Below are 27923 nucleotides of genomic sequence, written 5' to 3' on the forward strand. Positions count from 1 at the left end.
GCCCCAGCTGCGCAGCTTGCCCGGCCGAGCCGAGCCGCCCTGAACTCGCGGCATCTTCCTGCACCGCCAGCCGAGGCCGTCCTGCTCCCCGCTGCCCGGTACAACGAGGAGCGCGGGCACTGCGCGGGGCGGGCGGAGCGCGGCGCGGAACTCACCTGCGCGCCGCCGACCGAGCCTCCCCTTCGCACTGCCCTGCGGCTTCCCGTCCGCCATCATGCTGCTGCCGGCTCCCTCCCTCTGACCTCTCACCGGAGGCGGAGCCGCGTCGGCCTGGCCCGGACCGGCAGCGGGGAGAGGCGGGAGCGCGGTGCGGCCGGAGCGGCGCGGCAGCGGTGGGCGCGGGGGAGCGCGGCGGAGCGCGGTGCGCTAGGGTGCGGGGAGCGGCGGCGGGAGCGGGCTTCTTGCGGTGTCTTTGCGTTTGTCTGTTTTTAATTCAGCCCTTGGTTAAAGGCTTACGTTAGCAGCCCCTTGTACTGGCCTGTATGTTGCACCCCACCTGGGGAAGAGGCTGAGGAATGTAATTATTAGAGGAGGGAGAGTGCTGAGTATTAACAGCAGAAAGTTTCTTATTATTTCGATGCTGTACGTTTGCCGCTGGAACCACTGGAAAGATGTAATTAGAAAGTGGGTTAAGTCTTAAGGCCTGAGAGCATGTGGGAGCTGAGCGGGCAGGTCCCACAGCGCGGTGTGTGCCCTCATGTGTCTGAGGGCTGGAGAGGAAAAACAGCAGCACCCAGAAGCGTATTTAAATTGGTCTGGGAGGCTCAGTAACATCCTCACCAATGAAGAGCTGCTAGTACAGTGTGCATTAATGAAATATGTGATAATTGTGAAATTGAAAGATCAGGCTGGGAATGTTGCTGGATTGCAGGGAAGTACAAATGTTAAAATAGGCAGCTGAGAATAGGGAATTATATATTCCTTGAGCGTTAAAATTTGCACACACACGTTTTTATGCTGTTGTGAGTTGACTGGGTTTCGTAGATATCCACACAGGTGATTATCCAGGTGCTGTGTTAGGTAGCCGAGGTCAAGTTCAAAAGGAAAGATGGAGGATGGCACGTTGAGGTATCTGTAAGAATGCAAAGTCTGGGTGCTTTGATGAATGGTTTGCTAATTATCCAAGTGCAGAGGTGATCAGTAGGCACAATGGTTGTATAACCAGACTTAGGCAGAAGAAATTACTCAGAATTGTAAAAACAAACGGAAACCCCCAAACTTGAAGTTTTTAATTGTTGTACCTAGAGATAAAGGGCTGCTTGATCAGCCAACCCAGAGATTGCAAGTAAATAAATGATGTTGCATATGTAGTCTTGAATGGACTGAAAACACCGCTGGTGCAAGGTGGCATCCACTGTGCCCCTCCCAAGCAGCAGGCAGAGTGCTCTGGTCAGAGCTGGGCAGAGTGCTCACCTCGTGAGAGCACACAGAAAGTGCAGCATGGGGAGCTGTGGTCGGTGCGCAGTGAGCCCAGATGTGCAGTGTATTAGCTGCAGTTGTCAGTGTACGTGGCCATGCAGTAGCTAATAGATTGTTCTCATTTCTCTGTTTGTCCTCTTTTTAATAGCATGATTTTTTTTTAATTTCTGTATTTACTTAATGTGTTTTAATACTGCACCTTTTAATTCATAATAGTTTTCAACGCCAGAAGAACAAAGCTAAACTATAATGGCAGTTGATGAACTTCAAGCCATAATACAAAGATGCGTAAGTATTTCTCATAAGAGTCACAAATGCAAGCAGTGAAAGTTTCACTTTATGACTTCCAAACACAAGACGTTTGTTAGCAGATCTCCTCACTGGTATCTGGGTTCTGTTTCCATATTTCATTGACTTCTCCATGGCGCTTATCCCAAGTTCTGCCTCTTGGAGAAATAAGTGTAATTAAGTGCCATTTCCCCTTGTCTTGCCCCACTGACTGCTGAAAAGAGGTTGGCCACGTCCCTTTGACTCCCACACTTAAGATATTTATAAACATTAATAAGATCACCTCTGAGTCTTCTTTTCTCAAGGCTGAACAGACCCAGGTCGCTCACCCTTTCCTCACAGGGGAGGAAGTACTAGGGAACCCAGAACTGGATACTGTACTCAAACAGGATACAGTACTCCATATCACCAGCAGATTGTTGGAGAAGATACATCTTCCAGATAACGAACTGTAGTTCAGACTTAGAAATAGCTACTGAAATAATGCTTTATCTTCTGTGATAGCTCTCAGTAACCTCTTACGTATTATCCTTTTTGTATTAAAAGAGAAGTTAACAGTGACACTACGTCTAATTTTGAAATGGAAGCTTATGTTTACCTATTTTTGTATTTACCTTTTAACAATAAGGAGTTAAACACGCATATTTTCTTTATAGCAAATTCTGGAAGAAGCTGATTTTAGAGGAGAAGATTATAATCTGTTTCAGGTAGCAGGTCAGAAATGTTTAGAAGATGGATATGCTGCTCAGTTATTAGAAGTGATTCAAAATGTGAAAAATAAGGTGAGTTTAAGTTTGGCTTTCATAAATGTGATCCTTCTGCGTTTAGAAAACGTCCAGTTTTGGTTGATTCTCTGAAAATCTGATTTGTAGGTTATCATCAAGAATATGGGTTGGAATCTCATCTCTCCTCTTATTAGATGTATTTTAGTATATAAACAGGAAGATGAGAAGCGAGAACACTGCCTGAAGATACTAGATCAGTTGGTGCAGGTATGTTTTTGAAATATATGGTTGTGATAAGATACTTGTAAGGAAGGGGCAGAAAGTCCTTCTGACTTCAAGAGAAAACAGGACATGAATACTTCTGAGTTCTTCTGTCCATTCCACATCACTGTTAAACTGATCGGCCAGTTTTATCTGAAGTAGACGCAGCGATAGCATTCTCAGAGGTAGTTAACTTTTTATTAAATCTTGAGAATTTTAGACAAAATGGAGCTAGACATCGTCCAATACAAAGTTCTTAGTGGCCAGCTTTTGCAGTTAGTGTAGCCACAGCAAGGCTACCTCTTGTCTGTGGCAGGTCATAGAATGATTGGAAGGCACCCACAAGTATCAAGTCCAACTCCTGTTACACACAGGACCACCCAAAATTCAAGCCCTGTGTCTGAGAGCGTTGTCCAAACACTTAGTGGACTCTGGCAGGATTCAGGCTGTGCCAGTGAGTATCTGATGATTCTGATGAAGTAATAGGAAAATAAGATTAAATTTGTAGGAAATTCCCTTTCAGTTCCTTTTCATTTATCTACTTAGAAAACAATTTGGAAACCAGGTGAAATTCACTCTGAAGTTTTTCTTTTCTCTCTACTACTAAGGCATAACTTCTTGCTAAAGTACTATGAGGTGCTTATACAGTGTAGAAAATCTAATGGCACTAAACTTGATTTCTGTGTTTTCAGCTTATATGAAAGTGTACATGCATATACACTTAGAAAAGTACATTAACTATAGGGATGTATTTATTGTTTCATATTTGTTTCTTTAAAGATTATTTTGGGTGTTCTAATCTGTTTTCTTAATGTTCAGGAATTCCTGCACTGTAGTTTGTTTATGATATGGTTTTTTTTTCTCCTGTTTGTTTTATATTTTATAACTATGATGATTAAAACATACATATTGTTCATCTCTTGTAGTTATGCAGTCCGAAGGAACTTTTTTTGGGTTTACTTGAGCAGATTGAACAGACATCAGGAGAGCAAGTGTGCCAGACTATCATGTTACTGCTTCAACCTTTGCAGACAGGTAACATTTACTTTCTTGTGTGACACACAAAAGTTTTCTGACAAAGACAGCTATTTATCAAATTAATTTAGCCTTTGCTGGAGTAATTTGAGAAGATTTTCAATAGGATTGATAGCCTCAGTTGAAAAAGCAACATTTTTCTTCATTCACAAAATTTGGTTATTTTCTGCAGTTGTAAAACATTCATATTCTTCTTACAGAAATAGAATTAAATGGGCTCGTAGATTTGGAGAATTCATTATTTAACATTTAAAAATGTAAAATTACAAAAATTCTATTTGTAATTGAAACAGGTTGAAATATTCGAATTGAAAAACTGCATTCTTCTGTTTTGCATACAAAAATTAAAAATGTAGATTGAGATACTAGTTAAATAGGTAATAAGGAGTCGTTTCTCTCTTGGTATGTGAAATTGAATCGCACTTCTTATCAAGTTTAAGTCCAGTTGTAGCAGTCTCGGAGCTGTGTTACTGAAGTAAGTTAGAATTTAACAAGAGAAGCACTTTGATAATGAGAAGCATGTATTTTGTTGCATAAGCGATCTGCAGCTAGTGTGCACCGAGTTCAGTTTAAATGGAAAGTCACTTGTGCTGCTTCCTCAGTCTGGGAGACCCTACGTTGTTTTTGCCTCAGAGTATAGCACAGCTCTGAGCTGCTTCATGAAGAGTCAGATCTCAACCAAAAGTCTTTTGTCAAGCACAGAAAGAGTAAAGCAGAAAAGCCATTGTAAAGAGGTTTTCCAGGTCAGATAAATGGGTATTATTTTGTTTAGACTAGTCCTAGAAAGGCAATTTTTTTCAGTCTTCATGACTTTGCAACAGAGAAAAGAGGAATGTGTGGAAATGCAAGACTACTGTAATACCTCATTCTCAACTGTACGGTCATATTAACTACTGTGAAATATGTTGGCTGATGATGTTGTTTAGTCTTGCTGGACTTGTTCATCTGAATTGAGGTATTAGTCCTTCTGCTCCCCTGAAGTGAAGGCTTTTCTGTATAGTCCCATTGTTCTTCACACTTTCCTCCAGCAAAAATTAACCTAATGTCTCAAAATGTTCTCTTTGTTTCAGTGCTTTTGAAACTTCAGAACAAGAAGGCCTACTCAGTGGGCTTATCTTTGGCCATGATTATGAATCAGCTTACTCCCTTGCCTGTACCTTATACAAAACAACAAATACAAGAAGATAAACTTGGTCTCTGTCAATGTTGTAATGCAGTGGTGGACTTTGCTAAACCTTTTGTGAATGAAGTTGTTAAAAACATGGAAAAGTCATCAGAATACAATGACACGGAGCTGAAAGAAGAATTATTAAAGTTGTGAGTATTTACTATTAGCTTAATATATTCCCATAAAGAAACAAAATGAATAGTAGACATTTATTACACGTGCAGTAAATAAATAATCTTATTAATATTTTTATAGTGCTGCCAACATATAAACTAATGGTGTATTTCAAAAAGGAAAAAAAAATCCTCTGCATTTTTATGAAGTGAAGGAAGAATAGTAAAAATATTTTTTTAGTACAAGGAAATGGTGAAGAAATATTAGACTCTGTGATATGGAGCTGATTTGGTAGTCCTGTGCTTCAACTCAAAGGTGCAAAAGTGAGGATAATCCTATTCTGGAGGTGAATTCTAAGAAATGCTCTTATGAGAGACATTTTCTTCTTCTGTTCTTGGAATATCAGGAATAGCAGCAGCCAAAATGAATATAGACTTTGTTGTTGGCCATTGTTGACATTGCTGTAGTCTCTGTGAGATTTTATAAGTTTCACCTATTGTTTTTTCAGCTGTATGAAAAGCCTGAAATACCCATTATTGACAGCTCAGTTTGAACAACTGGAAGGCATTGAAGAACATCCATTTCGGCATTTTGCTGCTGAAATTATAGTAAGTGCAATCAAAATGAATTGAAGTGTTTGCCAAAGCAGTCATGTGGTTCTGAACTGCCAATAGGAAGTTCATTTCATTTCTGTTACTGCTTAGTGTGATGGCTTACCAGGCCCTGGAAGATAATGCAGGTATGTAAAGGTCTGCAATAGGCTAAGGTTCCATCCTTGGAAATTATAAACCTTACAGGTGCAGTTTTGCTCCTTGATAAGCTGGTTTGGACTGTTCCCTGAATCAGCAGCTGCTACTTTGTTTTAACTGCTTCTTTTTCCTTGGTTAAGTATGATTTTTTTTTTAAATATTTGAAGTATTGTCTTTACTGCTTAGCAAAGGTAAAATCTAAGTATTAATCCGAATTTTGCGTGCAGAAATCTCTTACTTGCCTAAAGTGCCGTGCCAGGTGGCAGTTAAGGAATAAAAGTTGTTGCTTGGCTGCTGTTGCTGCTATTGCTGGAAATTCAGTGTGGTCGTGGCCACTCCGTGCTATCTGCAGTTATTCTGGTTTTGAACATTTTGCATAGCAACAATTAAGTTGTTTCAGTAACTATGGATACACTTGTTCCTATTTTGATATCGACTCTATGAAGTAATAGAATTAAATTTGAGCTTTGGAATTTATTCTCTTGTTAACTTTGGTTAGAGGAGGGACCACACAGAAATGACAAAAGCTGAAGAATGCATGGAGGGCAATGGAAGTTTTAGAAGAGGTAGAGTGGGGACTGAAGCTGGCTGAAGAACTGAAGAAATCCAACTATCTGAGGAAGAAGGCTGAAACTGGTTGCGAACTATCAACCAGGGAGTTAGAAAAAAGGCAGCTTCTTATGTGGTGTAGGGGGAGAACTAGTCCTGGGAAAGCAGAGAGACTGGATCAGGTTTTCCTAGGGATATGGAATGGCACGCTAAGACCGGACAAATATCAAAAGGAAGACTTGAAGTCGTCTGAGATGAGGAAAGCACGTGTAAGTGTGTGTGTGTGTGTGTATGCATGCACGCAAAGGAAGTCTGGAAGTTGCTATGCAATGCAACTCTGCTTCTTTTCCAGTTTGTTTTTAAAAATGTAAGACTTTATGCACGCAAAATTTTACATCCCTGTGTTAAGATTGTAAAGTCAAGCTACACTACGTAGTTAGCAAAACTTTTGGTTGTTTCCAACCTTAATTAGTTTTTCTGTCATGATCACTTCAATTTTCTTTTCCACAGCATATCTCAGTCAGTGTAGGATGGGACTGCTGCGTGGATTAATTAGGGCTGTGCACTGAAGGAGAAGCTTGCCTGTGAGATCTTTGCTTCTTTTATTGCAGAACTTTTAAGATGTGCAGTGATGGAGGCAGGGATGACCAGAAGATGATATAAAGGTTAAGACAGTTAAGGCTGCTCTGAAAAACTGGCTTTTATCCCCGCCTTTCCTGTGGGCACAGTCTGAAACCATTTACAATGCTAAATATGAATTACTTTTTCTTCATTTTCTCAAGAAATCCACTTCTGCTGTTTGTGGAATTGGGTAATGAGTACTGTGGCTAAGGTCAGTAAAGACATGTTTGACTATGTGACGTCTTGTGTAATCCTCATTCTCCAAAATGTCAGGTCTTGGATGTTTGGTTTGGACAACCCTGGAAGGGTAAATTAACCTCTGTTTCTTTATAATCCATACAGTAGAAATTACACTAATTCTTAATCCACGTAAATGTGTTGGGGAAAAAACCACATGCATCATAGTTGTGAAGTTCTCAGCTGTCATCACACTACGAATTGCTGGAAAGGCCGTACAGAACAATTCTAACTTTAAAACAGGGCTTGCCTTTGGCAGGTAATCATTGTGTTGTGTAGTGTTTGGTGATCAGAGAGCAAAATACTGAGTATTCTATGAAAAACACAAACCTCGTGGCATAATGTGATCAGGAAGCCATTATTATTCATAGCATCTGTGGATAATAGAGCCAAACTGGGTTTTGCAGGGTGACCTTTATTAAACCTTTTGCTAACTTTTGAGTGCTTGACTTTGCTATCTTAGTAGCATTATTTTCTGACAGTATTTATCTTTCCCAGAAGGTTTTTTGTTTGTGTATGTATCATAAATATTCACAAAATACTTACAGTGATTTCTACATACCTTACTTCAGATTATTTTACTGTAAATACTGCTTAAGCTTTGTAATTTATTAGGCATGCAGATTTTTTAAAGGCAATTAAATGAAATCTGACCTTCTTTTTTAGGACATTTTGGTGGATATGAGAGAATTAATGCCACTAGTGTTTTTACATCATAAAATCAGAAGATCCTACTGGGAGAATCAGGAGTTTGAGGAGATAGAGCGAAAGAATTCAGCAGATTCTTTGGCATGTCTGTCATATCTGATGTTTGTTCAGCATTTTGGTATCAATTGCTTTCCTATGGTATTTAGGTAAGAGCTGTTCTTCCTCACTTATTTGAAGTTAGTACTTGGAAAGTTCTGAGCAAAAGAAAACTTTTTTATTTTTAATAGCTATTAATGAAAACTATTTCAGCAGTTTTAGTTTTTTGGCAACATTGATGCATATATCATTTATGTAGTTTAACAGTCCTGCAGATTACTCTATTACAGTTTGACTGTAGATGAGCTGACCTTTTAAAGAAACTGATAGGATTAGTTTTATGCTGAAAATTAACATGTATTAAAATTACATAGATGCCACATATGGATTATAAATGGAAATTGGATGTAGTGCTTTGTATCTATTTCAGAATTATTATTTTGTAAATATACTTCTATAGATTTTTGCAAAAGGACTAATCCTATCGAATGTATTAGTTGTGAAAATGTTTGTGGCTTATGCAGTTCAATATAAACCTAACTTTCTTTTTTAGTCCATCATACCTTCTGCAATGCAATATGACACATATTGAAGTGCTGCTGAAAAGGTAGGATTATTTGGTATTTGGAGTTCCAGATAAGAGAGGAAACTTTCTGTCCTATGGTTTATTTCTGGACTTTTATAATAATTCATAGAATCAAATTTTGATTATGCCAGATAAGTTCAGAGATCTTTAAAGCTGTCAGTTAAAATTGCAAGCCCTATGACAAGATGGTATTCTCTTTTTCTAAGAGCATTAACAAACTGTCTAAAACACTCATTTACTGTTTTTAGAAAATCTATTAAAAATTCAAAATTAAGGCAGAATAATTAGTGTATATTTACTTGTATTTATGTATCGGTTTATTTCTAATAAGGACTGTAAGATAGTGCTTAACTGAATGTATTCTGGTATGATACACAACCTGATTAGAGGTCTCTCTTTCTAGAGGAAACCAGACTTCTCTGTATATTTATTTTGCCTTCCATAAGCAGCAGTGTTGAGCAAATAGTGTCTAGCATTGCTGTAGAGAGGAGAAATTTCCAATTATGACTCCTTATCATTTCCTAGTAAAACAAAGCTTCTCAGCCTCTTCCTTGTAGGATTTGCTGTGTTTTTCTTTGGTTTGCAGAACTATCTATGCACATAGAACAATTTGGAAAAAGTTTCATTTTCTTAGTTAATTAATATCTTGATACCTGTGGGATATGAGCTGCTACCTTAGAAATATTAAGAGGGAAAAAAACTAAACAGTTCTGACCCTAAAGGGAGGAGTCTAGTTTGCAAATTTTGTTTATGGTATATAGTCAATATATTCTAACAATTTTTTTGAGAGACATAACAAAGACATCATATTTAGAAATCAGAATGAAAATTGTTAAGGGCCAAGTTCCTTTCTGACATCTCTTCCATTGTTTCATCTGAAACATCATCATTAAGTGTCTCCTTAATTTACAAATTGATGTCTTTTTCTTTATAGAACAGAAGAATCTATGTTATCTAAAGGACTTGTAAGTTTACCTTTCCTTTAATCAAATTTTCATTGTTAGACTGCTTATTCTTTTCATTGTTAGCAATTGTAAAACTTTAGTTTCTCTTTTTTAGAAAGGTACAAATGGTTCAGGTAGCAGTTTCAGAAATATTTTGAGGCTTAGTTAGATGTTCTTCAGTCCTACAAACTGAAGAACAAAATTTAAATAAATTTATTGAACATTGCACACATTCATATACATTTAAATTACCATTGCCACTTAAATTTACAGCTCCTAGGAGCTCCGAATATGTGAAAGAGCAATTGTAGTAAAGGTAGATGTAGCCATGAAATGTTAAGTGTATAGATCAACGTCTTGTATATATGCAAAGTGTTGCCAGTTGTTTGCTTTTTCTTCCCACCTGCAGGATCTGTTTGAGAGCTGTTTATTGAGAATGGAAGATAATGGCCTTCTCCATCAGTATTTGGAATTCAGAGAATTTATTAATGTGACTCAGGTAACAAGAAACAATGTGCAGAACTGCCTTTGTAGTTGATTATAAACAAAACCTAGCCGTTTTCTAGGTGTTGGAGGGAGGACATACTGCTGAACCTTTATGCAATTGTGTTGTCAAACTGAAACCTATAGCATCATGCTATACTGAATTGTTTGTCCTCTGATACATGCTGCAGGATGAAGTTATAATGACAACTGAAATATTCTTTAGGTAGCTCTTGCTACTTTTTGCTTCTTCCTTGCAATTGTGCTGCTTGGCTATGTTTTTTTTTGGACACAACTGTTCATGGCCTGGCTTGTTTGTTAGTATCTTGACCAGATTTTCTTCAGTGTGATGTAAAAATGCACTTGTAATTAGAATTTGTTTTCTTTGTCCAACTGCAGGATTTGGTGAAAGTTATGACCCTTTGTCCCATAGATCATCTGGTAGGTGCTAAAACTTGCAGAATGATTTATGTGCTGAGTTTAAGTAGAATGAATCAGATAATGTCTTTTTGTTACTATTAGCATTTAATACGGATATGATTGTTTTTTTTAGAGAAAGAAGAGTTTGAATATTTTGCAGTTGTTCATAGATAAATTTGAAGCAGAGGGAAAATATACGTTATTCAGGTATGGATTCAAATTACTGTAGATAGTACAAGCCGCTCTGCAACTTCATTACTTACAAGCGGTCAGAAACCATTTTTATCTATCTGGTAAACCAAACATTAACTTTACTATGTTAATTGGTGGATAAATAATGAATGTCAGTTGTCTCTCATACAATCGGCTGTCAGATGTAACCCAGTGTTGAAAAGTTACATATCTTTTTTTTCTGGGGTGAAACTCCTGCTTAGTGAATAAGGCGTAGTGTTATCCATGTCTTTAGCTAATGATGTAGGCAGTTTTGAAGATATAACATTTCTTTTTGTTTGAAGGTGTTTACTGAAGACAAGCAACCATGCTGGTGTAGAGGGATACATTATTAAAAATATAAAAGATCAGATTCACTTATCATTAATGGTAAGGCTATTACTATTAAAAAATTGTCTTCTCAAAATTGTATCTGAATTAAGTTGAGAAAATATGTATAACTTAAGATTTGAGTGATGCATTTAAAAAAGAAAAACGAACCACATGCTGAATGGAAGCATAAGATGGGGAAATGATATAATATAGATTTGGCTTCTTTGGGCTTGTGTATTTTTACATTGTGATTCATCATATGCGCTTTTAAATTACACGATCCTACTGCATTTTTTTTTTTACAGTTTATTATTGCATTCTCTGTACTTAAAAAACACGGTCCTTAAAGAGGACTTAAAGAGTGATATTTTATTTCATCCTCACAGTTCCTCATTTTCTGAATATAATTTGAATGTTGCAGTCCAGAAAGAACTATTATTTTTTATCTTGTGTTTTATGATGACGTTCAGCATTATACTATGAGTGTTTCAGAAATGCTGAATTCATCAGAAAGAGTTGAGCTAGATCAAAGCCATTTAAAGCTCATATTTTATAATCATTTATGGAAGGAAATTGGAAAACTTAATAAAAAGTAAATTATTAACTTCTTTCTTTTTCCTCTGTTCTCCTTTATACTGCTTAAGGCCTTTTTCAAAGCAAATTTGATCTCCAAGGTCTTCCTTTTCGTCAAATAGGACAATACAGTAAACTTATGCATATTTAATCATAAAATTTATATATTACAACACATTCATAATTCATATCATAATTATTATATAAAACAGAGAACTGCTTTTATTAGATCATAGTCTGTCCTGTATATTCAATCAGCAGGGGATAAAGAAGATAATACCATGAGAACTCTTCAAAAAAGAGCTTGCACTAAAATTGAATAGGTAAAACATATTCTGAAATTTCTTTGCTGATGAATTTGTTGACTAGGCAGCTTCAGAATTCTATTAATACATTTCTTCTCTGTAGAGTACCCTAGCTGTCAAAAAGGCAAATAATTTACAAATTTCATTCAATGGACTTAAATATTCTAGATTTGTTGCAAAGAATTCTGCTATAGAGAAGATACAAAGAAATGGATAACAACAGAAAATTGTTACCAACTTATTTCACTGCCCAGCTAGTGTTAGTCTTTCCACATTCCTCATTTGACCTGACTTAACACAGACGACTGTTCTTGTTTTCCTTCCAATCCATTTCTGGCTTTGTCTTTTTTTTCCTCTTGTTTAAGTTTTGTCCTGTATGTGATATTTCTTTATCTGACCTTCTGCACCTCTGTCTGACGTAAAGACTTCACCAAGGTGGGATCTTTGCAAAATAACTCAGCTCTCAGCTCTGTTGTACTGATGGGGAATACCCTTTTGAAGAGGCCATGAAAATTTCAGAGGTGTACTCACTTGCTCAGTCAGCACTGTGCAGGAAGGCTCAACAGTTCTCACTGAGAGTCCTAGCATAGCTGCAAGTCTTTAACAAGCTTTGCTCAGCAAGTGCAAGAAGTTATTTTGTTTGATTGTTTGCCTTTCTTCCTCTACTCACTTCATAATTTGGTCTAGTTTAGCGGAATTTTTGTGAAAATAACAAGTGGGCTGTCTGTGATGCAGACAGCATCAGGATTATTATGTCGTGTCACTTCAAAACCTAATCTCTCCATCTTATGCTGTTGAATGATTTTCCCTTCTGTTCTCTCTCCTTTATCCTCCTTCAAAAGAAAATGACAAAATGTTTCTTCCATCAAAGAACCAAAGAGGTGAAGTTGTCCTTCAGCAAGCATTGCTAGGAATTGGGGTTTTAGAAATACACACAAAAAAAACCCTTTTAAAACTTTGATAGTCTTAAAAAAAGAAAAAAATAAAAGGTGATGTATCAGTACTATGAAACTAATGCAGTCTCTGTTAAAGGTAGGTAATTGTTCCAAAAAAAAAAAAAAAAAGCTTCGTCCAATTTCCTCAGTTTGTAAATATTAACTATATTGACGGTGATGTGACAAAGGGGTGGAAAATCTGTTCTACAGAAATTGAAAAGAACAATTTGGGAGGCAGAGTAGAGAATGATGAAAAGACAAATTTGTGTACTTTGATCACATATAATAATTATAATAATAACAAAATATCTCTTCCAGCATTTGTTTTTTTTTTTAATTTCTGTTTTCCCCGAATTGTTCATGTGATTCATAGAATATCTTGATTGGAAGATCCACTAGGGTCATTAAGTCCAACCCCTAGCTCCACACAGGACACCCAAAAATTCAAATTTCTGAGAGCATTGTCCAAATGCTTCTTGAACTCCGGCAACTTGGGGCTGTGACCTCTGCTCTGGGCAGCCTGTTCCATGCCCACCCACTCTCTGGTGAAGAGCTTTTTCTAACACCCTACCTGCCCCTCCCCTGACACAGCTCCATGCCGTTCCCTCGGGCCCTGTCATTCTCCCCAGAGCACAGAGCTCAGCGCTGCTCCTCTGCTCCCTGTGAGGAGCTGCAGCCACCATGAGGCCTCCCCTCAGCTCCTCTGCTCTGGGCTGTGCAAACCCAGGGACCTCATCCGCTGCTCCTATGTCTTGCCCTCTAGACCCTTCAGCATTAAATTATCTATGTTCAGTTACTTAAGTTTTAATTAAGATACCTCAATTTAAGGTTTAAATTATGTACTCAGCTAAACTTTTTGTATCATTTTTCAGAAGGCACATGACAACATTTGGTTTGCAGGACATCACCTGATCTCCCTTCTAGATTTAGTGCTTTTGCTTCCTGAAGGTGCTGAGACAGATCTTCTCCAAAACTCAGATAGGTGAGTTGTAATCACAGTTAGAGGCTTCTTTTGTTTTTTAATCACTTAGAAGTCTTCAGACCACCTTACTACAATGAGAGGTATATCATAACGTAACTAAGTGAAAACATCAATGTATTTTAGATTTTTTGAAATAGAGATGTAAATGATCACCTATTTAAACCATCCTTTCAACTAACTCTGTATAGAAAAATGTGACAGTGCTATTATATTGATGCTGACAATAAGAAAGGAATTCCTTCTGGGTTCCCCAAGAGTATAAGGTCTGATGTCAGGTTACAGAACAAACTGGTAAAGCATTATTCTTTCAGGAATGTATGGTTTGTCAGCTTTCTGCAGAAGCAGAAGAATAACTTTAGCAATATAAGGAACGAAAGAAATGTGGTGTGCCTCCTCACAGGGGTATAAAAATTACTCAATGTAACTTACAGCAAATGATATTTATATAGAAGAAACGCTAAGGTTTTTGCTAAAAAGTATGGCAAGAGAAAAAGCATATATAAAAAGCATGCAGAAATAAAATTTCAATAAAATAATAATTAAAAAAAAAAAACCTTGTCATACTAGTTGCAAATCAACTGTGGATTACCAGTGATGAATATTACAAATTTTTTATAATGTGACTCCCTCTTGAGAAAACTTCCTTCACAATCATTGACCTTCCAATACGCTGCCAGTTTTAATCTTACTTGCAGAGTGTCAGCTTCTCTTGTAACAGGGAAGTTGCTGTGCTCTTGATTAAACCATACTGCTTAACAGATAAGTGGCTTCATTTTGAACAAATGTATATTTTAGGGTGTCTGGCTAAGGGACAGTTTAAGTTATTATCCCTGTAATAAATATCTGCACTTTAAGTGATCGGTGGTATATTTTTATTTCACAGGATTATGGCATCACTAAATCTACTGAGATATTTAGTCATTAAGGATTGTGAAAGTGATAATCAAGTAAGTACTAATTGATGTGAAAATTATTGACTTTTGATTAGCTGTGGACTGAGCAGAATTCATGTGAACACTGTTGTTCTCAATTCATAAACGTGGTTTTTGGATTATTCTCCAAAATGGTCAGTAATCCAGAAGTGGTATTTTAGCTGTATTTGGAGATGCGTGATATTCTGTTTCATTCTGATGAAATTTGATTGCATTCATACTTAACTGTTACAGTAAAGAAGCTAATCCTTTTATTTAAGTGCATTAAAGCATTTCCTGAACTCAGTGAGCAATGGTATGGTCAGATGAATATTCTAACCGGCAGGTAATTAAGGTAATTTGTTGTTTTTCCCCAGTTTGTTGACGTTATGGTTTGGGTTAATTGACTTTAGGAGAAAATGAGATACCAAAATACAGGAAAAATTCTCATCCACTTTTAGAGCACTTTGGATTCTGTGAATACATGTTTTGTAAGTGCTCAATGGTGTTTGAATGGAAAAATAATATGGTTGGTACTGATTATGAACAGCATCAGGAAAATGAATTGTAAAAATAGCTTTCAATTTTGCATTTCTAATTTATTATTTAATTAAGTAGATGTAGACTATATCAGTTTCTCAGATTTATGGAGGGATTTTAACTTATGCACCCATTATAGTCTGCTGTACTTCATGTACATGCATAGCTTTGTAAGGAAAGAAAGAATTCCTCTTTTATTTTTAAAACTCTGTACATAGTAGCACACACGATTGTTGTAACTACCATCTAGTATTTGGCATAAAGAATGTCCTTATGGTTTGAGGAGAAAATTACATCAATTTTTCTGAAGTTTTTCCTTAAATTTAAGCCATGCCAGTTCTTACAGACTTCCCCTTTGGCTCCCTTCAGACAGTGCAAGTGGAACACAAATAAATAATTCCTTTCATCTTAGTTTGGATGTTTTGATTGCTGCGTAACAAGCGCTTTCAAGAATCAAGTAGAAAATCAGATTTTTCTGGATAGTTATTTTTTCATTTTAGCACCATTAATGTGGAAGTAATTACTGGTCTTTTTTGATTAATTTTTTTTTAATTGTTCCTTGTAATCAACGGTACGATATAACATTGAGAATTCTTATTTCCATCATCTTTACCCTGCCCTTTGGTGATCCTGCCTAAGGAAAGGAGTCATTTAAATGGCTCCTGTATCTAAAGACACAAAGACTGCTTTATGTTTCCTTCTACAGCAGTGTTGTAACTGCATGCTTATAAGGCACCAAAGCAGGGTTTTCCTCTCATGCTGCGTAACCTTGAACAGCCTTGCTTTTGAGCAACTTTCCCTCATATCTCTTGCTTCCTGAGTGCCATTATTATCAACTCTTTTCACCCATCCCAAACTGGAGGGGAGGTTCATCTGTCACTTTGGCTACTGCACCTAAGGACATAAATAAATAGAGAGCATAGCAATATAACAGCTTTTTGAAAAAAATTATGATTTGTTAGGGATTTCATTAAAATCTTAACTCTAGTAGAATGCTTAATGCTTGCTTCTGATTAAATATATGTGTTTATGAACACTTTATATTTCTAGATGAAATTTTTATAAATGTATATAGTGATTTTAAAGGAAGACAACTGTTGGGAAGACAGTATCTCTAATTAGATCATAAAGCCTTTATGGCGGTCATCACTTGCTTGCAAATTCCAAATTTCCAGTGCAACAGAGCCGGTGACAAGTCTGAACTCTTTTTAGTGGGTAGTAGCAATGTAGGTACAACTAATGAAAGAATTTGATTCTGCAGTAAGCAAATATTTAATACTTTTGTGTATGTTTTAAGGGAGATTGGAATATGGTCCATATTTGGTACATGTTCTAAAAACAATAAAAGGAAGTACATATTGTTCCTACATACTAGTAGAATGTAATTCACTGTGACAGTTGAGAATGCAAAGGTGGCTTAGCAGCATACCCAGTAACGTTCCTAAAGTGCTTCTTAAACTAAATGCAATACATAGACAAGAGTTACATATTTGAGGAGCATGACATTTACCATAGCTTTCTCTTGTCATTGCAATACAGTGTTAATTCAGGAATGTTAACTCAAACATGTATGCTGTTTTGCTGCTGAATTAAGAGGAATCTGTGACTTACGTTGTCTGACTGTACAGATTCTAGCTTTAGAAAGTGGCTTCTATCTACGTGTCGCCAACTTATCAAGATCCTTCCATCTTTATTTACAAGAATTAGTTGAAAATGTGCATTTCCATTGCTGTAGTTACCAGCCTACATACTAAATTTGCCCATTTTCTTCACTACTTCATCCTTCAGTTTTCAAGATGTGATTTTGAAAATGCAGAAGAGAGGGATAGGAATTTAAATACCTGTCACCCTGCTACGTGTGCTTAAGTGCATAAGTCTAATTTTTTTCCTTCCCACTACAGAAGTTTATGTATTAAAGACTAGTCCAAAAAATTCTGCTTGAAAACTTAGCATAGTGATACTTCATTAAAAATAATTTGCAACCTTCTGTGCTGTTCTCTTTGAATAGACTGGTGTGTGGACTGCACTTGCCAAGATTGAGAAAAATTTTTTAAAACCACTGCATGTTGGACTCAATATGTCAAAAGCACACTATGAGGCAGAAATAAAGAATAAGAAAGAAAACAGAAGAGGTTTGTTGTGTTTTTTTTTTTTTCTTAGCATTCATATTCAGAAACTTTGGAAATAAGGAATTGGTGAATGCTCTATAGATACATATTTTTTATTTAAGTATTGATTTTATTCCAGGTTTCACATAATTTTTCAGCATTTGCTATATTTGATATCAATACTTTTCATAGCTAGAAAAATCTGAGCTTGTTTATCTCTCATCACATTTGTAAACCTTTTGGAGACAGAAATGTCATATGAAGACATTCAAACCTTGTTCTGCATTTATACTTTCGATTTTAAGGTTAGGCAGGAACATCTAAGTCTCTCTGTGAATATATAGCCCTTAGGTTTAATACTAGGTGTGGGGAGGCTAACAAGAGAAGAAATAATTCACGCAGCAAATAGGTAGTGTCTGAAAGCCCGAAGGATTACATTCTGGATTTTTTTTATCTGACATATAGAATCAAATTCTGCTCAGGGTTAAGCAGATACTTTCTAAAGCTATAGCTGCTTTAGGCCAACTCTGTGTATGTCAGATCCTCTGTCCCTTTATGGTCTTCAGTATAATTAAGACAGCCCAAGGAAATTACTTCTGCTGCCAGAAATGTCAGTACAGCTTTTTGCTCCTAGTCCTATCCTTTATCCTTCCTTCTGTGTTGTTATAAACTACGTAAGTACAAGGCAGAGTGAAGGGATTTTTTTTTCTGAAGATAACCTGTGGATATCTTTCTAAAGGGAGTCCTTTTAAAGTAGAAGCTTCCTGATTCATTTTAGTTTCTCGCATGTCTCTAGCCTTTGACAAAGCATAGAGATCTGATTTCAAGGGGGGGGACACCTACCTCATTAAAATAAATGGCTTAGTCTTTCTCCCCAGTGTATAATCTTTGTAAGCATTACATTACATTTCAAGTACATAGTCTGAATTTTGAAATTTTCCCCCCAGTTTCAAGATTTGTCCTTGTAGTTTTGTCTGCAATAAGTAGTCTGTCAGAAACAGAGAAACCTGCAGCCTTTTTCTTGATTGAAGTTAAGTAAGTCTGTCATCTTGGGATTTGTTAATTTAAGCTGTAGAATCTCCTGCTATATCTGGATGTGAAACTATTAAAAATGTATCTAAAAAACCAACCAGATTATACATTTTTTTAAGGAGAATTTTAGCTATATAAGATTGTTTTAAGTTTACAGATATTGCCTGTTTGCTAATGCAGTCATAAATCATATAGAAACTGCAGAGATAACATCCAGCTCACCCTGTCCTCAAAGTTCAGTACCTTTCCTGTTCAACATTTGTTCAGTCTATATGTTTCTGATTTAACAATTACTGTCCATAAATGCTAATATATTGAAAGTTCTTTTGATTCTAAAAATTAGGTGGAACAGCAGCCTGATGTCTGGTTCTTTCCTTCTACAGAGGCACACAGTTCTAACACAATTTGTTCTTTGACTGTTAGTGGGGAAAAGATGCCTGCCATGACTACTGAAATGCAACTTGAGGTGAGTTTGCAGTTCCAGAAGTATTTAAATTTTGTTTTCAGTCTGGAGCCAAATGTACATGTACAGTCAATAAAGAAATCCATTGTTCTAACAAAAATAACATTAATTTCTTCTGTCATTTCAGGTCTTACAATCAGCTCTCTTCACGTTTGATTTAATAGAAAGTGTTCTAGCTCGAGTAGAAGAACTCATTGAAGTGAAAATAAAAGCTGTAATGGATGAAAATATATAGGTCAACTGAAATATCTGAGTTAACATACTTTCTGCAAGATCATTTGGATCATTAGACCTGAGTTGAAAAGCAGGCTATACCAACCTTTATAGAGTAGCTTAGAGCGGCCTCTAGAAAAACTGCAAATCCTGCTCTTCACATGTTTGTTGCTGTTTGTTTTTTTTAAAAAAAACAACAACACTTTTTGTTGTTTTTGTCTGTGATTCACAGAGATGGCCTGTTTACTAAAGTGTTCTTCTTCAGAACTTGATGTTTTTTCTAAAGTATAGAAAGTATATCTACAAGCCATTTTTGTCTTTATGCTGTGGCAAGAATGTATGATTGTGCATTTCTTGTTCTATTCATTTTCTAGGTATTTTAGATAACTTGCTGACTGACGATCTGAATTATGAAGATTTTTATAAAGTAACCTGGAGAGCCATGAATTAAAAAGCAATGTTAAAGGAATAGTTATTTTTATTAGCACTTCTTAATATTCACAAACAAGCTTCTATATTTACAAACAGGTCTATAAGCTGTAGATAACAGATGAAGGCAAAGAAAACAAGGTTTAAAGAAAAACACATCAGCCTTGAGCCAAGTAAGACATTAAAACTCAGTAACAGAACAGATAAAACTTGTGTTTAATAATGCACTGTGTAAGGCTTTATACACAACTATTTTAATACGGGAAACCCATATTTTGAAATTGTTTTGGTCATCATTATCTATAATGATAAAGTTTTCCTTAAGATACATGACATATTTTGAGGAATTATTATAAACATGGGGATGCATAAGTTCAGAATCAAACCAAAGATCAGGGTGACTTCTCTGTAGCGCTGTTAAACCACATTTTTATTTTGTTAGAAAACATATTGGGTATAACGTGTACTATTTTTCATTGTATAGTTATTTAATATAAATTTGTTCCAAATGCATAAATTGTATATATAGTTTTTTTAAATGCAACAGTATATTCTACATATTGTTTAAAATATAGCTGCTATAATGTATTTATGAATAAAACTCCCCACTAAATTAATTACTATGCAACTGCTGGTACTCCTGAAGCATCTTCCAGACTGGACTGTTTCCTATTATGTGGGTTTTTGTCATTGCCATTTTGTGGGAAACATCATCTGCACGCGGCTTGGAATTCATCTTAGAGAAAAGAAAAATATTACGAGTAGGACACATTCACTTTCTGAAAAATGAATACTCAGTATCTCTTAAGCCGCAAGACCAGTCCTAAAATAACTCGTTCCATCAGCACTGCATCTGCCTATCCAGATAGTATTTCTACAGAAATTGGTGTGGTAGGTTGGGACTAGGTGCATGGTATTGCTCCTTTGGCCATGTCCCTTATCCTAGGTCAAAATAATTTTATTTTTTAGGACATATGATAATTAGGGACTCTTTTGCAAGAGCTCATTGAATTGACTCTGTACTGTATCAGTAATAATGTAAAGGCAACTGAGATATTTGTGGTATGTACATGACTTCTTATGGGGCTGTCTTGTTGAACTGTGGTGTATTCATTCTGAACAGATTCAACTTTACAGGATCAACAATAATCTTAAAAGCTTTTAGGTTAATGCTGCATTAAGAAACTGGGCCAGACAGCGGCAGAATCCATACAAAGTTAGAAAAATACAATGTTCCATGTTGTAATAAGCATTTATCAACTCTTACCATACAATAGATGAGATGTAGTTTCTAACGTGCTTTCTAACCTGCTGCTTTTATTTTTTGTATGTGGGATGGTCCTAGCATTGTTGTAGATAGTATCTAAGATGGAATTCTCATGGAAAATGTTATTTAAAGCAATTCAGGCTTCAATGAGGATGTTTATACATACAGGATATGTTGCTGTTACATAGATAAATTATACTCATTACCCTATAGAAATAATGTATTACTAAGCGCGTCACTTAAAAATCTGCCAATAGCTAATGTTTTTCTATTACTACTTTACTTTAGAAGCTGTTACGTATTTAGGTCTCATTTTCATCTCATGTCGGTTCAGTGCTAGTAAGTGAAATGAAGACATTCTAATTTCATAGAACGGCTTTGTTTGGAAGGGTCCTTAAAATCATCTAGATCCATCTGTTGGGCAGGGTTGCCACCCACTAGGTCATGTTGCCGAGGCCCCCATCCACCCAGTCCATGAACACCTCCAGGGAGGGAATGTCCACAGCTTCTCTGGGTTAAGCATGGTGACATCCTAAATTAACAGAGGTAAATAAGAGCTGAATTAACTCTTAAATAGCTCATTTGTCTTCATGCATGCTATTGATCTAAAGTTACCTTTAACAGTAATTTAAACATTCAGTTAAAGCATTTGAGCAACAGTTCCACCTCAAGATGTAACATGGATTGTTTAATATTACTTCATACATGAGCAGATAGTGATAGGACAAGGGGGAATGGTTTTAAATTAAAAGAGGGGGGATTTAGGTTAGATATTCAAAGGAAGTTTTTTACTCAGAAGGTGGTGAGGCACTGGAACAGGTTCCCCAGAGAAGCTGTGGATACTACATCTCTGGAGGTGTTCAAGGCCAGGTTGGATGGGGCCCTGAGCAGCCTGATCCAGTGGGCAGCAACCCTGCCCAGAGCAGGGTGTTGGAACTAGATGATCTTTAAGGTCCCTTCCAACATAAATGATTCTATGACTGTAGTCAGTATGATGCAGAAAGATCCATTAAGGAAAAATAAATGTTTTCCAAGTTAAAATACCTCTGAAGTTCTGAGGAGTTAATCGTTTTAATTATATTTAACTACACTTACCTTAGCTATAGTTAGCATCAACTTAACAGTTTCAGCAGTATTATGAACTGGTATTATACGTAAATTGCTTCCGAGGAATCTACACATCAAAATAAATTAAGGTTACTTTCAGAGTGCACGTTCAATTATGCCATAAAACTCAAAAAACATTCCCACATAATGTAAACAACTTCTTTGTCTCCACCACAGGTTGCTTTCATCTTCAGCTGAATAAGATTGCTTTTATCTTTTAAGGCAACAGGCGAATTCCCGCTGTTTTTATACCTACCTATCCCATCTCTACACCATTTCTTTAGGTGAGATTTTGAAGGTTTTGTTTTTTTGTTTCTAGGACTCCTTGACAGTCAGTCATAATTTCTTAAGTGTGCATATATTCAGGGAGAACAAAATACTCTTCTGTTGCATTGTTGAGGACTGTTCTCAAATTGGCAGTAAAAAATGTTTATTTTTTCCATGACCAACAAAACATAGGAAAGGATCTACAAATATTGTACTAAAAATACCTCAGGATTTGAACTACGTCTTTGGAGCATACTATCTAAATCTAGCAATATGTACATTAAGCTAATGGGATAATTCTAACAATTTCATTAGAAAGTCCCAAGTCTACATAATTAAATCAGAGGATTAAAAAAACAAACAAACAAATCCAACATATTATTTATGGTTTGGGAATGTAGCACACGTTCCAACCCCCACCAGTGCAAAAGCTCAGTCACTGATTTACTTATAATGCCAGAACTCCTAGCTGCCAGCTGGTAATAAAGCACATGTATCTAAAGTATAATTGTGCCCTGTCATCATCAAGTTGGTGTGGCCCGTAATGATAAAACTAGTATTTTCATTTAAATAAAATTACTGAGTTGCTAAAAGGAATATGTTTCCAAAGCATCACATTTATTAGTGATCAGTGCACATACAAGGTCAGTTGAAATATTGATTGAGCATTAGCATTACTATCAGCTGAAAAATATGTTCTTGCTGAATGATGGCAGAGCTTTTAAGAACTCTTGTGAAAATTTATGGAATTTTTGCAAATGGATAATGGATTTCCTACATTTGGTCCCATACACTCAGCTATTCATCAGCATTTGGCAGTGTGCCCTGAATGTAACGAAAGTGGTGTTAGTTTCAAGGAAGTAAAGATCAAAGACTCCATTAGAATAGTCACTTTGATGTCAGGAGTGAAAATCAGCTGCAGTGAAGATTACTGTACCTACCAGAAAATAGTTTTGAATAGAAGTATGGAACAGAATTTGATATCTATTCTGAGCAGGTATGTACTGAAAAATGCAAATGTTCAGGTTTTATTTCCATTCTTCTAGCTCAGAATAACAGACGCTATTCCAAGAAAACAGATTTTAAAACCTGGTAAAGAATCTACAGTTTACAATAAAGCCTTTTCCTATGAATAAAACTTACGTGTTCTGTTTTGAAATTACCATGAAAACATGCTGAAAGAAATAGGAAAAAAAGAAAATTGCCTCATTTTCCAGTGTGAGAGAAAAACTTGAAAAAGATTACATAGACCTAAAACAATTGGAGGGAAGGTTTTTTGCTTTTTTGAGGAACATCTCCTTATGTTAACTATCATGTCAGATAGCATTCTTTTCATTTTCCATTAATAAACGTATTCTTTGGCTAATTTTCCAGTCTGTGAGCAAACCAAAATTCAACTGAATCCAAGACTGCTGAGTAAACAGTTAAACTTCATTTCTTCCTAGCAATAGAAAGTTTGATGTTGAAATAATACCTTCTCTGAATCCTAAACATTACATTCCATTCTTGTTGTCCATGAAGAGCAGCTGACAGAACCAGAAAACTATTCCGATGTATGCTTATAAACTTCTGAACTCTTTCTAAAACCTCTTCTTCCCCTCTCACAAGCAAGTCTTGAATGTCTGCTAGTATAAATGCAACACCTGCTGAAGAAATTAATACGAATTTGTGTCAGTAATGTGATTAAGCCTTCTCACTACAAATACCCTAATCAGGAAGCAATTCTTATTCAAGCATAAGTTTAAAAGTCAGTAGAACAAAAAATGTGAATGAATTCATGCATCTTGACAGTTTAATGCAATCATGACATTTGGCCAGTAATTACTAGAATTTTAAGATAAAACTACAGATAACTCAGACGTTATTTTCTACCATAACATTAAAAAAAAAAAAAGTGTTAAATTCACTCAGAGCATAGACATCTGAATGCCTTTGCAAGCAAATGTTTCAGGAACAAGAATCTGCTGTATGGAATGAATGTAGAACAAATGCAGACTGATTGAAGACCTCAGCAGTTCTGATTTAGAAATAAGATAAGCAAATACACCTGCAACATCTTCAAATTGATCTAAGATGTCTACCATGAAAAATGAAATTATAATCCCATCAACAAAGTTCAAAATTAAGGCATAAGAGGTTTAACAACAGAGGACGCAAAAGCCAAGGCCTATCATTGCCTTGTTAGTCCTTATAGTTCAGGAAAGCTTCAGGTTAAGGATCTCATCTGGCTGCCTAAAGCATCCTCTGCTCTAGAAAGGACGGGTAGATGCTTCACGTTTGAAGTTTCAGCGATTTCCTAATAAAAACAGCTCCAAGAATCCTTTTCTCATCTCCCTCGGTACCACCAGGTCTGCAAACTCAACTTGGACAATTAAAGCCAAGGCCCTCTCTTGTATTTACAGCCACAAATACTAAATATCTTGATGGCTGTCTTATATTTAAGTGGCATTCAACACATTTGTTCAGTTACAAGAATTTACTAAACAGTTCAGCTGATTATCATCAAATACAACATAGAGACCAATGGCAACATGTAATCCACTAAATTCTCTGTTGCAGCCTGCGATTTATATGCAATCACCGCTCCTTCCACTACTGTATGACAGTCCAAGCTGTCACACACAGACAGCAGCTTTTATTCAGTTCATCACAGCTTACGACAGAGCCTGATGTTGTGCCTCATTAGAGTTTAGGAATTTAAAAACAAACTTCAAAGTACTGTACCAGAAAGAGAAAAAATCACGGAGCCTATTTCCACTGATTCTGAATATCGAACTCGATGTTGTTGCCTCTGTAGAATTGCGGAGATTTCATGATTCTAAACAAATTTTAACAGGTTATTTTCAGCCAACAAACGAGATGAAATATTCTTAAAACACTGAATAGTTATAGAAGGAACTTTAGCACCATTGCTTAGGAATTTCTTTTCATCTTACTTGTAAAAAAAGAAAGAAAATGTTAATTCAAAATTTTCAGTTAATTACATTTCAGAATATTTGTCTTGAAAGATATCAAACCATTGAATTGTGATTTGTATGCGTACATTCAGTTTGCTACAGGAAACCATTGCATAAAACATAAAAGAGCTCAAACACTTTACAGTCTATTTTTGTAATAAATGCTAAAATAGGATTTGTAGAAGGGAGGAACGTAGAGTCGTGTATTTCTAAGGCTCCAGTTAAATAGACTGCATTATTTGCATTGATGTCAGCATTTCATTTGGAAGATATTTCAGAAGATTTGTATGGGAAGTGATTTTCATTAAGGGTTTTTGACAGAACACAATCCAGCCAGGAAAACTGGAGCATTGCACTGTGCAGTGTAATCGTTTGAGGAACTGAGTGGGCTTGGATATATTTCTCAGCCTGCAAAAAGCACTTCTGCAGCATGCTCTGCAAAAACTGCTCAGACCCACACATTTTAAAGATTAAACTGCTGAATCCTTTTTAGCTAATAAAATGTTTTTTAGATTACCCATTCAAAATGTAGGCAACCTGCCATAAGGAGAGCTTTAATGATTTAGTGGAAGAATACAAAATAAAGTCAGGATGGCAAGTGAACCCTGAAGGAGACAGTAACCAGAAAAGTCATGTTTTGCATTTGTATGGAATGGGAACGCGCCGTGACAACTGTGTATGAGATATAACTACAATTTTGGAAAAATTCTCTGCTTCAAAGCCACTGCTGAAAGGGAATTATTTAGTACGCAAATATGAAACAGCTTTAAGAAAAGGATAGCTACATGAGTAGAAAAGGAAGCTCATGATGCAGAATTAATAAAAACTGATACAAAACAATATCTTCATTAAAAAATCCTCGACTTGTACTTAAGTTATTTCCATATCTTTGCTCCCTGGGAGTCCATACCAATTCTTATGAGTAAGAGCCAGTTACACTGGTGTAGCTGATGTGATCGCTACCCTCAGATACCTCTCGCCCTGTTACAGATTAAGTTGCTCTTGAAACAGTTCCCAAACTGGAACAGTTTACAGGCTGTCATCCCATGATAAACAGGCTTTAAACTGAGGTGATTCAAGAATTACTTCAATACCATTCATCTATTTGCACAGCAAAGACAGAGCGGTAACCTCATTAGCCAAACTCATGCAAGCTACCCTTGAAAGTGAGTCAAAGCCCTCAGCCTCTAAATTCTCTCAAGCTGGCATGAAATTAGCCTCAGCTGCAGGAACTAATTATCACTTGACAGCCCCTCTACTGGGGAATTGAAATTAACAGATATAAATATAAATCACTATCTGTAAGACTATTTTAAGCTGAACTGCACATTTACTGAGTAGTAGTTTATCCCAACACTGACATTGTAAACTAGAAAATAAAGCATTTAGGAATAAGTTCAGAAAATTAAAAACATCCCTGCTAGAATTATTTATAGTACTCACTGAAAGCAGCATCAGTGCAGTGCAAAAACAATGAGTCAGGAGGACAAGCCTAGAGCAGTGCAACTCAGAATAGAAAGTGGCAAGAATGCTAAATATGTACAGGAGTAGCTAGGGAAAAAAAAAACAAACCCACACAAAATACAACAGTGAATGCTATGGTAGAAACAACTTCAGGTAATGTCTCTGCTTTGTCCTTGAAGTATATTGGATGACATTGCATACAATGCGTGCATGTACAGAACATAGGAAATGCTGCTTCCAGTGCTTCTTAGGTAGCCGCTGCTCTCGGCAAACGGCATCATACCTGCAGACCTGTACTCATAATAACCGTTGTTATCCATTTTGACTGCTCCTGCCTGCTGTTTTCTGTCATCTTCACGGTTTTAATGGCTCTGTGAGGAAATGTCAGCTGCAATCCTGTAGCAGAAATGCTAAGTCACAGCTTGATGAAGCACCTGGTGGGAAGGCAGGGCCAGCCCAGGGGAGCTCAGGTGCATGCAATGCCCCTGAGTGACGGGAAAGAGTGGAGCCAGGATCCACCCCTTCCCAGCCCTCATTTAAGGGTTGGCAGGGGAGGTGAGGGTATCTTACTGGAGTTCCCTGCCCACCTGAGGCATTCTAAGGGTAAGCAGTTGGTTTTTTGTTTTTTGTTTTTTTTTTTTTTTTCTTCCTTCTCCTCCCCCCTTCCTTCTTCTCCTTTCCTTTGTTTCTGTGCCTACAGTTGTTAGATTTCAGCCTATCCTCGCTTGCTGCAGCCTAGGTCTTTGCCACTCTGCTATCGTTACTGTGCTTTCCATTGCATTATACAAATCCTCTGAACAGCTTAGGGGAAAAACAAAACAAACAAAAAAATCCCACAACAATAACAAAAGAAATTAACCAAGAAAAAAATGATAAATGTAATCTGTTAATTGAGGAGATAGAATGCTTAAGGCACTAATATCTGCGGGCTGTCTGATTGGATCCCAAGGCACAATCCAACTCTCCAAGATGCTTGTACGTACTTACTGCTGAGCTATTTATATAACATGGTGATTAGATATCTACACGGGTCTTCAAATGAATTTGCATCTGAAGGTGTAACAGCGAAGTTCAGAAAGAATAAACGACTTCAAGAAAGCATTCCTGATGAGCTTTGGTGCCTGAGGACGCCCTGCCCCGCGCTAGCAGGGTGCAGCTGTTCTGAGGTGCCCGCCCAAAGCATCCCGCCTGCTGAGCAGAAAGAGGCTTTGTGCGAAGCCTCGTGGTGCTTCGTTCCCAATTTCCGTTCCCAGAGCCTCTCCTCGTTTGACAAACCTGGTATTCAGCACAGGGGCAAAGCGCGAGGCCCCGCAGGGCAGTGAGCAGCTGGGGTAGAGGAAGCACTGCTGCGCCCGAGCCGAAGCCGCTTCCCGCCGCCCGGGGGGGGCTCGCGCTTCCCGCCGCCCGGGGGGGGCTCGCGCTTCCCGCCGCCCGGGGGGGGCTCGCGCTTCCCGCCGCCCGGGGGGGGCTCGCGCTTCCCGCCG

General features: G+C 37.0%; 3 protein-coding genes across 9 annotated transcripts in view; 1 reads left to right on the forward strand and 2 right to left on the reverse strand.

Moving 5' to 3' along the window:
• RPAP2 (RNA polymerase II associated protein 2) overlaps window positions 1-261 on the reverse strand; it is a 36280-nt gene extending 36019 nt beyond the window's left edge. Inside the window, exon 1 of one of the 2 annotated variants that reach the window (XM_021404441.1) lies at window positions 156-261. In XM_021404441.1, coding sequence (XP_021260116.1) covers window positions 156-216 — 61 coding nt within the window. In that variant the 5' untranslated portion in view covers window positions 217-261. The remainder of the gene's footprint in view (window positions 1-155) is intronic. The other variant, XM_021404442.1, reaches the window with a different exon arrangement.
• Window positions 245-20000, forward strand: GLMN (glomulin, FKBP associated protein). Of its 4 annotated transcripts, none has more exons than XM_021404443.1 (19): window positions 245-332; window positions 1636-1707; window positions 2364-2489; window positions 2580-2699; window positions 3620-3728; window positions 4799-5045; window positions 5519-5618; window positions 7833-8020; window positions 8464-8517; window positions 9431-9461; window positions 9850-9939; window positions 10323-10364; window positions 10477-10550; window positions 10859-10943; window positions 13572-13681; window positions 14565-14628; window positions 17141-17264; window positions 18656-18738; window positions 18863-20000. In XM_021404443.1, the coding sequence occupies exons 2-19, from the start codon at window positions 1669-1671 to the stop codon at window positions 18968-18970; spliced, it is 1794 nt and encodes a 597-aa protein (XP_021260118.1). In that variant the 5' UTR covers window positions 245-332; window positions 1636-1668; the 3' UTR covers window positions 18971-20000. The 4 variants fall into 4 exon arrangements, with proteins under 4 accessions (XP_021260118.1, XP_021260122.1, XP_021260120.1 ...); XM_021404445.1 differs by having other exon boundaries at window positions 302-361; XM_021404446.1 differs by lacking the exon at window positions 245-332 and adding an exon at window positions 333-371.
• Window positions 19991-27866, reverse strand: C7H1orf146 (chromosome 7 C1orf146 homolog). 3 transcript variants are annotated; one of them, XM_021404448.1, is made up of 6 exons: window positions 27715-27863; window positions 26723-26835; window positions 24743-24836; window positions 23493-23661; window positions 21740-21818; window positions 19991-20113 (listed from the first exon to the last, which is right to left on the reverse strand). In XM_021404448.1, exons 2-6 carry the CDS (start codon window positions 26789-26791, stop codon window positions 19991-19993), a joined length of 534 nt encoding a protein of 177 aa, XP_021260123.1. In that variant the 5' UTR covers window positions 26792-26835; window positions 27715-27863. The 3 variants fall into 3 exon arrangements, with proteins under 3 accessions (XP_021260123.1, XP_021260124.1, XP_021260125.1); XM_021404449.1 differs by lacking the exon at window positions 27715-27863 and adding an exon at window positions 27427-27704; XM_021404450.1 differs by lacking the exon at window positions 19991-20113 and having other exon boundaries at window positions 21508-21818; window positions 23493-23664; window positions 27715-27866.

Source organism: Numida meleagris, chromosome 7, assembly GCF_002078875.1.
Source record: "Numida meleagris isolate 19003 breed g44 Domestic line chromosome 7, NumMel1.0, whole genome shotgun sequence".
In the NCBI taxonomy this organism is placed as follows: Eukaryota; Metazoa; Chordata; class Aves; order Galliformes; family Numididae; genus Numida; species Numida meleagris.